The sequence below is a fragment of the Oppia nitens genome, unplaced genomic scaffold (genome assembly GCF_028296485.1).
Source record: "Oppia nitens isolate AA-2021 unplaced genomic scaffold, nextdenovo-longstitch-racon4-pilon3 scaffold1_pilon_pilon_pilon, whole genome shotgun sequence".
Taxonomy (NCBI): domain Eukaryota; kingdom Metazoa; phylum Arthropoda; class Arachnida; order Sarcoptiformes; family Oppiidae; genus Oppia; species Oppia nitens.
The window spans coordinates 2,382,190-2,399,817 of record NW_026533199.1 but is presented as its reverse complement, the minus strand read 5'-3'; the positions used below and the strand labels follow the sequence as shown (position 1 = coordinate 2,399,817).

General features: G+C 28.2%; 2 protein-coding genes across 3 annotated transcripts; both read right to left on the bottom strand.

Moving 5' to 3' along the window:
• LOC128952859 (uncharacterized) lies at positions 1-6,139 on the bottom strand. The gene is made up of 6 exons (XM_054298313.1): positions 6,127-6,139; positions 5,411-5,584; positions 3,260-3,454; positions 2,844-3,113; positions 2,403-2,584; positions 1-123 (listed from the first exon to the last, which is right to left on the bottom strand). The coding sequence occupies exons 1-6, from the start codon at positions 6,137-6,139 to the stop codon at positions 1-3; spliced, it is 957 nt and encodes a 318-aa protein (XP_054154288.1).
• Positions 6,140-7,607: 1,468 nt separating this feature from the next.
• Positions 7,608-16,185, bottom strand: LOC128951694 (uncharacterized). 2 transcript variants are annotated; one of them, XM_054296947.1, is made up of 6 exons: positions 15,581-16,185; positions 13,827-13,962; positions 13,407-13,645; positions 11,921-12,259; positions 8,666-8,710; positions 7,608-7,866 (listed from the first exon to the last, which is right to left on the bottom strand). In XM_054296947.1, the coding sequence occupies exons 1-6, from the start codon at positions 15,654-15,656 to the stop codon at positions 7,748-7,750; spliced, it is 954 nt and encodes a 317-aa protein (XP_054152922.1). In that variant the 5' UTR covers positions 15,657-16,185; the 3' UTR covers positions 7,608-7,747. The 2 variants fall into 2 exon arrangements, with proteins under 2 accessions (XP_054152922.1, XP_054152923.1); XM_054296948.1 differs by lacking the exon at positions 15,581-16,185 and adding an exon at positions 14,249-14,312.
• Positions 16,186-17,628: the final 1,443 nt, after the last annotated feature.

The following is a 17,628-nucleotide window of genomic DNA, read 5'->3' as shown; positions in this document are numbered from 1 at the left end:
TTAGATGTGATTTTGTATTTTGAGAAATAAATTCTCCGTTTTCTCTCTTTCTCTAACTCTCTGAATGCAAGACCTTATGTGGGGATCAAATCGGAAGTCAACGGCAAATGTTTCAGCAATTGACTGATATATCAGAAAACAAAAAATAAAATTAAAATCATTTTTTTCTCAAACGATTACCAGTTTTCCGTTCGTAAAAATTCTGTTCACTCGTCAGTGAAAAATACAGGAAATTTTTTTTTTCATTCAAATAAATACAACCCAAAGGACCACTGATTCTTATCTCTAAACAAATAATTCATTGTTTTTAATCTTATGTTGTGTTTGTTGTGTTAGGTTTCAACTGTAAAAATTGTTTGTATCACGAAATATATGGTACCTTATATTTATAGACACAATATTCTAGACATACGTTGAGAGAGAGAGAGAGAGAGAGAGAGAGAGAGAGAGAGAGAGAGAGAGAGAGAGAGAGAATTTAAATAAGAGAAAATACTTAACAATAGATAACAATATTTCATACTATATTATATTATTTATATCGTAACCCATAAGAGAAATATCATTTTATTGAATCTAATAAATATCTGCAAAAATACATTAAACAAATATTTGAATGATTTTTTATTTGCAAATTTTTATTTATGATATTTGCTGTCAATCCAAAAATATAATAAGGCATATATTGTACATATATTTAATATATTATAAACTTTATATTTAATGCTAATATTAGAGAATTATTATTTTTTATTTTGCTTATATATATAATATACGGTACAGTATATATTAAATGTATAAATCAATTATTAATTGACAATTAAGTAAAAGTTAGTCAGTATTAAAAATAATTTTGCTGACAAGTTATCAGACACTTCCTATTATAATTAATTAGTGTCTTATATTATAGCATATATTAAGTGCTATATATCAAGATATATGACAAACGTATATAATTTTTGAAATATTTTTTTTGTTGTACGAAAAAAAACTTAAATAGTATTTTTGAGATATTTTTGTTTCAAAAAACTTTGCTGAAAAAAATGAGTTACAAATTATTCATGAGTTTTAGGGCAGAATTATTATTAAGAAAAATTTAACGACATTTTTCTGTGCAAAAATGTAATATACAGAACACAACAGATATATAATACATAAAAAAGTATATTATATATACTGTATATACATATATGAGTTAGACTTGAATTGATAAAAAAATGAGAGAGAAAATTATATATATATTTCAATATATATAAGAAAAGAGAAAATAGTGTTCAATAATGTATTGGATGTGAACCTCACTTACATATCGCTTCACTGATTATAAGCCATTGTATGCCAAATACTATATAACTCAATGAACAGTATGAAGGAAAACGATGAGATGAGCGCATCATTTGATGTGTCTTTCCTATGGCTCAGGGCTTTACAAATCAATTGCATTTACACTAAATACAATTTGTGCACAAAATACTATTACCATTCAATCCTAATGCTAATGCTATCCGTATTATTAAATATAATTTTTTTCACTTTTTTATTATTTATTTTTAAATGTTAATCATAGTCTAATATAAAATACATTATATAATGTTAACCATTTTAAAAAATAATATAGTTATATATTATATAACATAATAGTATTATATTAATATAATTTATATGATATGGCAATCAAATTTAATTTTTAGCAATTTAAGCAGTTTTCACATTTTGTTAGCTTTAAATATGTATTAATCTTTTAATAGCTTAATAGCATAGAAATATCAATTATTATTAAGTAAAATACAGTAATTTTATCATTAATATTATGACAACATTATAGTTAGTGAAAGTAAAAATGCCTACAAATGCATTACATTTAAGATAAAAATAAATTATATATAATTTTTTCCGATAATTAAATTATATTCAAATTAAATTATATGATAAATATATTAATATAAAATATTTAATACATTGAAATAACTAGATGTATATAAATATAAATAAATAGGATATAAATATAAGCGAAAGTGATTTGCATTAATTATAGTGTGGGAAATGCCATTATTTTTGTTGACTCGTTTGGACTTTAGGGCAATATTGGGTGCTTTCTGGGGCGTCAATAGCTGTATGGCCTTACATGTAATAAAAAGACTGCTATTATTGTTGAGATGGTATGACATTATACGGAATCGCAATCCTATTATATTTTTAATGTCATAATGTTTCACAAAATCTACATTTGCCTGTAAAACGATGTGTAAAGAAAAAATAGCTGGCAATCAATATTTTATTGCATGTTTTAGCAGTAAAATTGATATTATATAATATATTTAGGTTAAATAAAAATATATACAGTATTTATAGTAATGTATGTGTGAGTATAAAATTTTTATCCACACATTTGCTCGCATACCTACCTTTTGATTGTGTATAAGCCATTCAAGTCTGGGCTCAGATGTTTCATAAATCATTTGACGTACTGTACAGTTAACGTCGATATACTCGCCTAACATGTAATTTGATTTGAGACCAATAATTAACGGAACGCTCTCTAATTCATTACTCTCATTGCCTTTAATTATGGTTTCCTCAGAGCTAACTGTTCACAAATAATGAATGGATGAGAATGAGTGAGTGAGTGGGTGAGTGAGAGAGAGAGAGAAAGATAGTGGTGATGGATGAAAACAAACAGAAAAATGTTATCAAAAATAAATATCAATTTAAAAGGCAACAAATATATTATATATCTAAAAGCTTTTTTCTCAGCAAATCATATGATAGACAAAAAAACTAATAGTTTGGAAGTGAATATGATTTTCATGTGAGATAAAGCATTCATTCATTGATTCATTCATTACCTTTGAATCTGAAATCTGAGTCAATAAATGCCGTACAGCACAGCCTTAGACGGCCATCAATGAGATGTTTGGTCTCCAGTGTAAAACTGATCCCTGAATTGGATTCATTGCCAGTGATTAAGTAGTAATGGGGTACCTCTTGATCATTGATGAACCATTTGATGGTCGACTCAGGCTTTGAATATGAAGCAAAGCAATAGCTGGTAACCACATCTCCGATCGTATAAAACTGTTTGTAGCCCTCAATCACTGGAGGTTTTGTTGGCGGAACTGAACCAAACAACAAAAAATGTCATTAATTTTATTAGTAGCCACAAAATACTCTAACAATATTTCATTTAATAACTGTGCGCAACATTGGACACACAAATGGACATAAAGCACAAGCACTGGTAGTTTAGCCCAAAACTACTTGCCTATTACAGTCATATAGCTGTCCAGTTTGAGCGCTTGAAATGTGTAATCAGCGATTACTTCACATTTATAATAGCCTTCCGATGTCAGGTCAATGTCATACAGATATAAAACATCGCCAGTCGCTGAACTTTTATCTACATCCAAATTAACTCCAGGTGCTCCGTTTAAGTGTATATTGGGCTCAGGACCCGAAACTGTATGTATGTGCGTAAAACATTCAATTATTTTAAATGAATACTTTATTATTTAAAAAARTAGACAACAATTTTACAACACACACACACACACACACACACACACACACACACACACACACACAGTACATAAACTTACATGTATTAAATATATACTGTATATTCAGTAATTCAATGTCTTATTGTGGAAAAATAAAATAAAAATGTGATTAATTACACTACATTTAACTGTCCACTAAAGCTATTAGTTATATACAATTTTTATTTATCACACAAATACTATACTATATACTGTATATATATATATATATATTGTATTTTATATTTAAATACAATTAATTAATTTTAGTTAAACGTTAATTAAAACAATCTCTAAAAATCGCATTTTGCGCTTAATTAAGTTTTAAATAATTTTTCTAAAGTGCTTAAAAATTCATAGACTCTCCATTACTCTCCATATAATTACCACAATTTACTGTTAATCTTAGCCCTAATTGGGGTTTTTAAAAAGTTTGAAATTACTATTAATTTTTACAAAACAGTTGTTAAATGTCATTGAGTGCATATGTATGTAAGTTTGCAAAAATTGCTAATTTAAATTATTTGCAAATGTATGCTACAATTATTATAGCAATTTGTTTTTCTGTGTTTTAAATCAATTTTTTTGTATGTTGACTATCAAAGCATATATAATAAATTTAAAACATTTGCCTTTAAAATAAATTATATTTAATTTTAGATGGTATGTGCATTGTGTATGCGATAAATATTTATTTTTATTTTTAAATTTATGCAAACAAAATTAGAGATGTTTTCAATTAAATGTTTGTATCAAAATGATKATTATTTTTTTAAAAAAATAGTCATTTATTAAAAAATAATATATTAATAATAACAAATTCATTGCACTCTTTCAATGACAAAAAAATGTGATATCCGGTGACTCTATCATTGAATTCATCAAATTTTATAAGAGAMGACTGGCTTTTGTGTTAAATAATTGAATGAAAACTTCTAAATGTAAGGGGAATTACATGTGAGAGTACAGGAACTGAACTCCCAGTTAGTTATAGTTAGTTATATATTAAGGAAAGAGAGAGAGAGAGAGAGAGAGAGAGAGAGAGAAATCTATTGTTTATTGAATTTGTTGTGTATATTTGGGTGGAGTAGATTTAGTTGTCATTTTATTATTATTATTATTTTTATTATCAGTTATTTTGTTTGCTGGGCTCTCATCTCTCGATGTGATAGCTATTATTTTATTCACATCTAATTTAATGATAGCTGTTTCACTTAAAATATAATATCATTTATTTTATTAAATATGAATTATGTTTTCACTGCATATCATACAGATATAAGCTATTAAACTAAGTAATAAAACTGCTTATTAAGAAATTGTTGTAATAATTTAAATCGGATTTAATATATATTTTCTTTCTAATGTATCGATTTTTTTGGTTAATATAATGACAATAATATGCTGAATATTAAAAAATGCTTGTATGATATATATGTAAGGTAATATATGAATGATAATATATTATACTCATAATGTATATTTTTATAAAAAATATTTTTAAATTATATTATATAATATTTTATACAGTATTTTATTTATTTATGTATTTTTTTACTGCAATGCAATAATTTAATGTTAAGTTTATAATATAAGAGAATATAAAAGATAGGATGGGTATGGATTGTAATGTTAGTCAAATGAGTAACTTGGGAGACAACACACACACACACACACACACACACACACACACACACACACACACACACACACACACACACACACACACACACACACACACACACACACACACACACACACACACACACACACACACACACACACACACACACACACACACACACACACACACACACACACACACACACACACACACACACACACACACACAATATTTATTGACAATTATATCGTACTATAGCTGAAAAATTCTGTATCTCTATGACTGATCCTTTTATACCACTTGAGTGAATAGAGTCGATCCGTCTCTATATTATAATTACAATAAAAAGTAGCGTTTCCTTTGATGATAACTTCTTTGGGAACATTAATACTGATTAGTCGAATGGCACTAATTTTTCCGGTGATCGCTACATACAAAAAAAAGTTATTATATATATATATATATTGATATATAAATATATATATATATAATATTAAATGTTATGTAATATAATATGTATTAATTTTATTGCTTTTTGATTTTTTGTGTCGCAAGTTTTGATTTTTATTATTTGTTATTGTTTTTTTCTTTCTCGTATTATTTTTCCTATTTTATATGGTTTTGCTTTATTGAAAATAAACCAAATGTGAGACTCTCTTATGTTAGTTAAAAAGCAAGCGCCGGGAGCCACTGTGGATTCCTCTCTATTATATACCAACCAGTATTGTATTGTTATGTAATATAATAATACTGTACATACAGTACAATATATAATAGACTTATTGGATATGTTTAGAGTGTTAAGACAGGAAAATGACTGTCACACATATATAGCGTTGAATAATAATAATATTAAATAATAATAGAGTACAGTATTATTATTATTATTATTATATTTTTTGAATCATACATTAGTTCATTAGCGATATACTGTACTTTTTATTTGGATGCAGTAATGAAAACACATACCGCACCCAACCATTTCAGGTTATCATTAATGGTTGGTTTGGTAGTGCACTGTAAGTCGACAATTACTAACTAAATATAACAAAAAAATATGATAAATGCATAACAAATATGAGAGAGACGACCCTTCATTAATATTGTACAGATATTTGTACCAAAAAAATTACTACTGGTATTAAATTATATAAAAAGTTAAGGRRAATCATGTATGTATGACATTGTATGTCCACCCTATCCAATGGTTGTTACCAACACTACTACTTGTGCTAATGTTATATTATCTAACTAAAAGTAGATTTATATACTTATATTATTGTTGCTGTTGTTGTTGTTGTGTGTAATGTTTCGCTGAAATTTCTCATTTAATGAATAATGAGAGGAAATATCAGTAAATGATATAATATATAAATACTCTGTGGCTCTCAAAATAAGAAAGAGAGAGAGAGAGTCAGTCTATAATGACTGTATTGGTAGTACATTCAATGCACGTATAGCTCTCGCRAGATAAAGAAACATTAARAGAGAGAGAGAGAGAGAGAGAGAGAGAGAGAGAGAGAGAGAGAGAGAGAGAGAGAGAGAGAGAGAGAGAGAGAGAGAGAGATGGAGTTAACCTTACCTTCAAAGAGGAAAAGTAAGACAAAAGAGTGCATTTGTCTGACTGTATATTCGCAACACGTAATGGTTTTTTGTGAGACACGGGAGACACACTTTGCACGCGATATAGCCGTCAGTTTAATAATATATATTACATATAATACAATAGTAGAAAAATTTTATAAGAAATAGCAAAAAGAAGTGATTTTACTCTTTTAGTTATCTAATATATATAATAATATAATGTATTTTATTATTATTGTATAAATAACTTGAATTTATAGCATTTTATACTTTCAATAAATACAACAATCTTTACGGACTAATATTTTGTTATATACTTATATACAGTATTATATAAATTTATATTATTATACTTTAAATGATTATAACCACAAAAAGCGATCCAATGGTTTCAACAAAAAAAAATACACTTTTCAAACATACAAACGGCTTTTCATCAATGGGTTTCGCTTTCAGTGTATTTTATATTAAAAATATTTATTTTTATTATATATATATATATAACAAAAAAACAAAAAATTATTTTATTTCTCTTTATTATTATATTTTCTCTTATTATTGAAAAAAATGTTGTATATATTGTATTGTAAGACTAGAAATAATCAACAAACAAACAAAAACATGTGATGATGAAGACAATAGCAGATATTTCTTTGGCTACAAAATGGCACACATTTTTCTATATGTCTGACACCGCAGGAGATGTGTTGCACTGATATCTTGTGATGGGATCCGTTAGGCAGAGGAGACTCGTTGGTGGAGTAGTATTATGTGTGTGTGTTATGAGTGGTGGATGGGGTTTATATTATTGTTATATATAGTCAGTCATAAAGTTTTTTATATTATTATTATAACAACAATAGATTTTTGATATATAAAATATATTTATGTGATATATAAAAACCAAATGCTCTGACATATGATGCATAACAACACAACACATTAAATTGTGAGCACTGGGAGTGAGTGACTCAACTCGTGTGACTACCACTTCTTCACTAGTATTTTATGCGATAATAAAAGTATTGATAATGTTGTTGTTATTGTTGATTATGATGACTAAGACTGCCAGAAGAGGGAGAACAACAGCCATCAGTGATGTCGATGTCTGCTTCAGTGCTATAACTAGTGTCGGATAAAAATTAATTTTATTAAAATGTTATATAATATAACAGACACATACAGTATATATACAGTATATACACTCACCCACTATTACATAACATTAACTAATAATATTATTATTATATACATTAGAATACATGCATTATAAAGTTTATACAGTATAGTAAACACAGTAAAAAATACTATAAAACATTATATGTCTTATAAATTGAGTGAAAGCTTTTAACTAAATAAATGAATATTTGAAAGAAAAATAAGTTAATAATGATAATAATAATAATAATAAAAATATTTTTTAAGACTTTTTTGTCACACAGTAAAAGTGAAGCTTTTTTTTAAAAAAAAAATCTTATAATCGGTTAATTATATTTTCTAACATTAATTTATAGCTATAAAATAATGGGGAAAAATTGGCCTAAACTAATATATAACCCATAAAGTTTATTATTGTATTAGTTTTATTTATCGTAAAAATATATAATAAATGTTTACATGTATATTATGAATTCCTACGGTAAAAAAACATTATGATATTACTATCATATCATATGAAACTAAAAAGTTTAAAAAAAGATATTTGTATATAATATAAGTTATAKATATAGTATATAAAAGATTTAAAGAGATTGCTTGAATTATTAAGATATTGTATAGATTTTTCTTAACCTGTAGTACAGTATAACTTATATACATATATATATATATATATATATATATATATATATATATGGTATTATATACTGGTACAATACAGTACTTTATATTTATATTAAATAATAAATTATAATATTGAGCTTACATTTGTTGTTGGATGAGCTGCGAGTATAATATCTTGTGTGCCAACCTAACAATATAATAATAAAAAAATTATATAAATTTATAAATATATATATAAATATAATAAATAATAATAGCAATAACAACAACAATAACAACAATAGTATTTTTCAATGTTTGCTCTATTTTTTATATATATGTTATATATTTGTCTATTTTCTTTGAACGCATCAATTGTATTGTATTGTATGTATGTCTCGATTATTATTATTGTTTTTTTGGTACTTTTACTTTTTTACTCACTGATCGCTTATATAACACAGAAAAAAATAATAAAAAATAATAATGTTTAATATTTGTGAATTTATGGCATACAATTTCAGTCTCGTAAATAACAAATTTTTGCCCTTTTATTTTCACTTAACAATATATTGTATATATAAAGTGAATGAACAACAAAAATATATTTGTGAATAAAAATAAAAGACTTTTAACTCGAAAGCTCATTATTTTTGAAGAGAGTGAGTGAGTGAGTGACAAATATAAGTGTCATATGATGTTTATAAGAGTTTTTTTTTGTTATTTATAAAATATTTATTAATAAAATATTTATTTAAATTTAAATAGTTTTTTTTATGAATACAAGTTTTCTTCTCAGACGAACAATTAAAAACAAATTGTTTGAATATAAAATACTAAGTTTATTGTATAACTACTCTTCAAACAAACGAATTATTTTATTCTGTGTGTGTTTTTCTTGAAAAATTTCCTCAAAAAAAAGTTTCTTAAAATTTTACTTTTAGTTTTCGGACAAAACAAGAAAGAGAGAGAAAGAGACAGAAGGCTTGGATTGAGAGAGAGAGAGAGAGAGAGAGAGAGAGAGAGAGAGAGAGAGAGAGAGAGAGCTGAAATGTGTTGAATAATAATAACAACAATAATAAAATATAAAGTTTGCAAAATATATATATAATATAAATAGAGTTTGTTTTTTGAGTGGATGAGAGGCTATTGTTAAAAGTGTGTTCAAAACGCTAAGCCAAGCAAAACGGAGCAACGCATCGATGAACTTGTGCTACAAAAATGCAAATATATATTATATTTTTCAAAAAAAGAAGAGAGAAGACGACCATCACTTTTATAAGGAACAGTTGGATGGATAGACAGAGAAAAATGTCGTTATATTGGGTATTGCCATAAGTGTGAGCCCCTTGTATTGTCTGCCAAAAAAGTATGGGTTATATGTTTATATGTGATGTGCTTGTGATGTATAAATAAGTGGACGCTTTTGTATGGACTTTAATGGCATATACAGTATATATATGGTATATCCAATAGAGTATATGTTTTGTGAATATTATAAATTTGTATTCACTTCAAGTCTGCAACACAATTGTCGCCATATTTAACAATATGGACACAAATGGATAGAGTGAGAGAAACGGGAGGACAGGCATATCCGTAGAAAAAGGCTATTATATTATATTATATATATTGTGTGTCGAGAAATGGTTATGCATTCAGGTTTCTCACGCCTCAAACACCACTGGCTTAGGCTGAGAGAGAGAGAGAGAGAGAGAGAGAGAGAGAGAGAGAGAGAGAGAGAGAGAGAGAGAGAGAGAGAGAGAGAGAGAGAGAGAGAGAGAGAGAGAGAGAATGCCTACAAATAAGTCTTAAACAAATAGCACATTCAAACTACTGTATAGCTAAGCAATGCATTCAAAATAATAGTTAACTTCAAACACTAGTGTACAAACATAGAGGGCTATGACTGAATGACTCTGTCATTCACCAAAAAAAAAACACAACTACTACTAACTACTACTGTATAATCTCATGAAAACAGTTTTTAAGTCTCAGTTTATATGCCATATCAATGACATTAGATTATATAACGTTTTTTATTTTAAAATGAAAACAATGCCTTTTCTCTGTAACAATAAATTTATATATAAATATATAAATAAGTAAATGAATGAATAGAAGATCATCGATGCGATCAATTCATTGAATACAATATCATTATATTGTTTAAAAGTTATATAACATTATTAGTATGATTAGTATTTATAATATGATATGCTATATATATATATATATATAGTTATATCCAAATATAATTTATATTTGCACTGGTTTTAAAAGCCAAGAGTCAACCACATGAATATGATTTGTGGGCGTACCTAATGATGTGATCATATTGTTTGACCCATTGTTTCACCAAAAAATAGGAATAAAGAGATCGCTTTATTGCCATTTATTTATCATTCAAAGCACATCTCATATTATCATATGATTTGATTTAAAAATTTTATTTCTAAAAGAATAACACAATTCCTTTAATTTTATATATTGTTATATTTACTATATATATACACTAAATATATACATATATTTCTATTGTATTAAACACATTGAAATCCTCGACACTTTTATTATATATATATAAAATATCAAATATAAAAGAAATATATATATATATAAATTGCAGTTTATATACTTTATATATATATAAGTAATATTCTTATATTAAGTTATATTATCCGTACATTATTTCAGTGCAATAAAAAATAAAATATAAAATGTGATCAAATGTTAGTCTCACCGTTATATATGATATATTTATGGAGCTCATGTATATACAATAAAGGATCTATACCAAAAAAATATACTACACTTCAAAAGTAAAATCCTCTGAAATACATATTTCCGCTCACAAATCAAGGAATTGTCGATAAAAGTAATGATAAAAATTGCAAAAAATGCATTTCCATCTCCAAAGCCCTCGAGTTAGATATATATATATATATATATATATAATATTTTTGTATGAATTTTCAATATGTTTGATATGTTTGTATGTATTATATATACTAAACTTTGGCGGAAAAAAATCTGCATCACAGAGCAAATACTGAGAGCACATGGATATCGCAGGTTTGTGATAGATGTATGTGCCCTACAACTCTTAAACATTATATGAGCCAAACATATATATTATATATACCGTATATAATGATGAAAGAGAGGAAAGTTTGACAAATATTAGATATCGCTCTCAATGTATTTAATACCAGTGAAAGGCATCAATGTTTGAGTTCATAAGTTTGTTGTTTGACATATCATACAATACATATGTTTGCCCATTGACTGCATATCTCAATCATTTTCAACAATTTTATTGACTTAACTCAATGGGTATTGTCATATATAAGTCTTATATATATAATGTCTTATATTACTTATCTAATAAATGTGTGTATTATGGATGGACGCATACCTGCTTGAATGGCCACAGTTTTAGTGTCCTGATAGCCGGTTTTATCAATAGTTAGTCGACACTCGTAATGATCGGTTGCATCTAAACCGGAATATGAGTCTTCATATACATGTGCTGTCAATGAGATGTCGTAAAGACCAGACTGTCCGTGAATCAGTGTTACGGCCACTCTATCTATCACTTCAATGGCATTCATACCACTGTTATTGTTTGGTTCAGTTGATTGTGTTATACGAAACAATGTAAGCCTTGGCTCGGGTGACAGTCCACTGGCCTCACAAGTTATGTTGACACCATTGACCACTTCAATGGCTTGCATTGTAAATCTTTTTGCTGGTACTAATTACATAAGAAAAAAATTAATTATTAAAATTAATTAATTACATAACAAAAAATAGCTAACAATATATACATAAAAGATGAGATATTGTATTAATAAAACAATAACATTATATAAATAATACACTATGTATTTACTAATTAAAATAGATTATTATTAGTCTATTTAGTCTATTTGATAATATAATAATAAAGTTTTCTATTATAARCACATTGTATATTATTATATTATATATATTTTTTAAATAGTATGTCTAATAATCTCAAAAATGATGAAAGATTTTTATTATATATATATAAGTTATTGTCTTAATGTCAAAACTATATTTATAAAGATTAATGGCTTAAATGCCTGAATGCTCTTAAATGCTTGTAAAGAGATGATGACATAACAGTATTGATTAAATAAAAATCATTAGTTAAGCAAAACCTTCAAAAATATCGTATATTTATATGATATAAATGAAACCACTGTATGACAAAAGAGTTTATTAACTTTTTTTAGTATTTCATAAAAATGTCTTTTTTATTTATATATTAAATATATAAGAAAAGTGCTTTTAATTATATTTTGCTTTTAAAACACAAATAATAATCATAAGTTTGTTTTTTAAACTATTTAAACGGTTACAATTTTTTTAACATTAAATATCTTTTTTTCTCTAAAGTCATATACAGTTAAGTTTATATCTATCTATCTCTGAGTATATATCTAATGGCAAAAGTAGTTTCACTTTATTATTATTATTGAATATATATTTTAAGGTTTTTTTCTCTCTCTACTAATAAAATCAATATTTTTAAGAAATTGTGGCTTTAATGCAAATATTTGTGTCAACTAAATAAACATATGAGTGAATTTATGTACACATGAGAGCTGGATATAAAGGGGACTGAAATGGGAGGGGAGAGGAATATCATAGAAGTTTAGACAATTTTATTTAAAACCATTTCTGGAGGTTATAAACCATTTATATATATATATATATATTTTTGGGCCATAATTTGCATAAATAAATAATTTGTCTAAACAATTAAACTTTTCAAAAAAGATATATAATAAAAATATTTGGTCATATCATATGAATATACAGTATATATTTGTAAATTTATGTGATATGATGTGAGACAACAACAAACACATTACCATAAATAATGAGTTCAGTGGTCTGAATGTCGTGGCTTTCAAGTGACTGAACACTACATTCATAAATACCACTTAACCTGACGGTAGGGTTTACCAGACGAATGGCCCGGAACTGTGTCGACACCGAATTGTTAGCTAAATAAGTCTTATCAACGAATGGCTCAATTTTGTCCGAATATTTTCGGCTATTTTTCGATATAATCCATTGATAGATGGGAACGGTATCGCCTTTATGGTACCTGTTGTCAGTTTGATGGTGTTGTTGTTGTTGTGGTTATCAAATAATTAAAATAAAATAAAAAATAAAATAAATTAGTTGTTGTCTTCCAATAGTCGGCATAATTATCGATTGATTGAATGCCTTTCTAGTTGTGCTGTTGTTTGCAATATGGCATTTAAAAGTAAAGCCTTAATACCTACCATTTAAGGACAACCATTTTGTCTTGGAGCTCATCCATCTCGAACTGACAGTCCAGTACCACACTGTGCTGTGAGCCGTTGGCCATAGACTGTGTGGGACTCATACCAGTTATTCGCACGCATTCCACCCGTAAATCTGTTAATAGAGTTTGAAAAACTTTTTTATTATGTTTTTATAATTTTTATTTTAGACAACAAAAAGAAAGCATTTGACATATTTTTCATAAAAATTTATTATCAATATATTTCTATTGAATGGCAATCGACTGGCTTTTTCTGCCACAACAGGTGGTTATCGGAGTGAAAGCAAAAATCTAAATCATAGCCTAAAGCGATGGGCCAGTGGTAGTGGTGGTGGTGTTAGCAGTAGTGATGATTGTGGTAGTAGTGCGCGCCTACAGAGTAATGGTCACAATAATTACCAATAGTCTATCCCTATCCTATCCCATTCCTATGTATTGATATTCCTTAAATAGCTATACGCTTGCCAGTTGTCTCTATCCTATTGAAAAAATTTACTTTCTATTTATGATTGTTATTGCAATTCATTAAAATTTTTTGCACTATTAGTTCAAACGCTTGATTGCTTGCAAATACATTGTTATTATTCGCTAAAACCCATTGAAATATTTTTTCGGGAATCAAAAACATTATTTTCATTATTATTATTAGTATTACTAGTATTTTGTTTGAAAGAGCTTTCTCTTCTCTCAAGTTTTTGTAGAGAAAAAGAGACTTTTAATGTCTTTGATATTACCATTTCTTTTTTGGTGAACAACACATTACTCGACAAAACAAAAATATATACTTATTTTTTATATTATTATGTTATATATGTTTTTAGTATAAGTGTAGTGTGAATTCAGTTAACTGTAAATAGTTATGTCTTAAGATATAAACCAATATATAGATATAAAGTTATATATATATAAATAAATAGTTAACCGACTCAGAGCACTAGCATTACAGCACACACACACACACACACACACACACACACACACACACACACACACACACACACACACACACACACACACACACACACACACACACACACACACACACACACACACACACACACACACACACACACACACACACACACACACACACACACAATATATCCAGTTTATCGGAGTCTGAGTGCCATTAAAAATAGCAATAATAGCAGTGAATATATTCACACATTGACGCACACAGTAGTACTGTAGTCACACTAACACTGAGATTCAAGAGTTAGGAAAGAGAGAGAGAGAGAGAAAGAGAGAGAGAGACCATCGTATGAATTCATGCATTGGGAGGAAATGGAGACTAATTTAGATCAAAATAGTGGACTCTTTTGCACAATGCTATACAATTAAATGATGTGAAAGACTCAGAGAGAGAGAGAGAGAGAGAGAGAGAGAGAGAGAGAGAGAGAGAGAGAGAGAGAGAGAAGAGAAAGAGAGAGAGAGATTTGAAAAGTGATGACTGAAAGAGAACTGTGTGTAAGTATTTTGAACGGTTAGGTCTCATAATTGTATTGCTAAAAGCAATAGTGCATAGATTTATGAGTTATATATAATGATATACAGTATTGGGAAAAGTATAGCGATATTATTATTGTGTTCAGTGTATTATTACTATTGTTGGAACTGATTAAGAAAGAAAGAGAGAGAGAGAGAGAGAGAGAGAGAGAGAGAGAGAGAGAGAGAGAGAGAGAGAGAGAGAGAGAGAGACTTTTGGCTAACTCTATCTCATCATTGACTTACCTCTCGTAAACAATAGACAAAAGTAGACCAAAATCAATAAACTCAATGAAAAAGTCTTTATTATTGATGTTATCATATCGGGAGCACACGAGTCGTCGTCGTTGTTGTCGTACTGTTATGTTAGCACTGGTAACACCAAAAAAAGTTATATTATTTTATTATATTAGACACTTATTGTATTTAGTTGTTTCACTCTTTCTTTCACAATACATAAACACAATGTAATGTTGTGATTATTTTTTGTGGCCAAATAAACACATGAGGGAGAAGTCGATTAAAAGAGACGTTTTTTTCTCTCTCTCTCCGTATGTGACTATTCTCTCTTCTTTACGGATTCTTCAGAGCTCTTCAGAGAAAGTTGTCGGTCAAACAAAACACAAAAAAAAAGATATAAAGACTATTTAAGACTAAAAACAAACCAAAAAATAACATCACATCATCTTATTCTTCATCACTTTGCAAAATAACTGTCTGTCCTCTCTCTCTSTCTCTCTCTTTCTCTATTAGAAGTTAGTCTAGATTTGTGAGTCACTTGAGTGGTATGTATTTTATGTGTTTGTATGTGTTGTAAAGCGATTGATATAAACTCACAATTCAGTTAACAATTACACATTGAATGCGAAAGATAGAGAGAAGTCAGTTACTAAACGGATAGACAAACAGATGGACAGACAGACAGACAGAAAGTGTGTGACTTGAGTTGTGTTGTCAGCAATAAATGAGTTGATTATGAGCTCCGCACACATATATATATATCTATACGGTATAACTTATACGATATAAGTTATATGTATATATCTTTTATGAGTCACATATTGGGAGTCACAAAAAAATAATGATGAAGTCGTCGGTACTGCTGATGATGATGATGACTGTGCTCACTGTGCTGTATGTGTAATATATAGTGAAAATGAGTATTACATTGAATTTGATGCTAAATCGAGATGAACCAGATGTTGGCCAAACACCAAACACGATATGTGTCGACGCTATTGGCTGTTTAAGGGGTATACACACCACACTCCAGCATAACATCACTCACTTTTGTTGTGCAAAAAACTCGTTGGTTTGTTATATGTCTTTCCCCTCGTGTCTCTCACCCGAGTGTGTGTATGTGTGTGTATGAAGCGATTGTTTGTAACGCCAATGTCTCAGTGAGATAACTTTTGGGACCCCAACCAACCCCAACCCCCTATTATTTCCTGCCGCTTCTCTCTCTCACTCACTTAAGAGATGTTACTTTTCAAGTATGAGGAGAGAGACCAGTAGTCAGTAGTTCAGTGACAGAGTGAGAGAGCTATCAGTGCTGTGTATTGAATATACATATAAAAGTGACTTATAATTGTGGAGTTCGTGTCTTTCAGTTATAATCACTTTTTTAAAGAGAGGCATAAAACAAGAGTTAGTTTTTTAAAAATATATAAAATAAAAAAGTTTATACAACGGCCGGACCGGAAACTTATGATTACTTGTGATTTAGCCTTAAGCCAAATCTCAGCTAAATATATCATTTACAGCACATCCAGATGATAGTGCCGCACATGCCCTGTACTACGTGTTGTGTGCGTGTGCTGACTGACTGTGTCTCTATCATAACCATTCCACATATGAACTGCCAGTGCTGAGTGATATGTGCGCTCCTTAACTGTGAAAATCACTGGGTTTCTCACATATCGGGGATCAGATAGTCAGTCGTTGTGTTTATTTCAAAATAAAAACACAACACTCCCTTTGTATATATATATATATATATATGTGATTGAAATAAAAGCACAATTTGTTTGAATATAGTGATAGTATTGTTATTGTTGTGTTGCTGCTGATGTCAATTGCTGTGTTGGTGTTACATAAGCATTTTAAATACGAATATTTATACAGTCATGTAATATGTAGAGCACAGTTAGCCTCTACTTTTATACAGTATAATGGCATTTATCATGTTTTCAGTGCATAAACTTCTCAGCGAAAGCTTCTCACACTAAATGACTTAAAAACAAATAGGAATCGCATATAATTTTTGGCCAATTTTTATATTCCGTGCTTTTTAT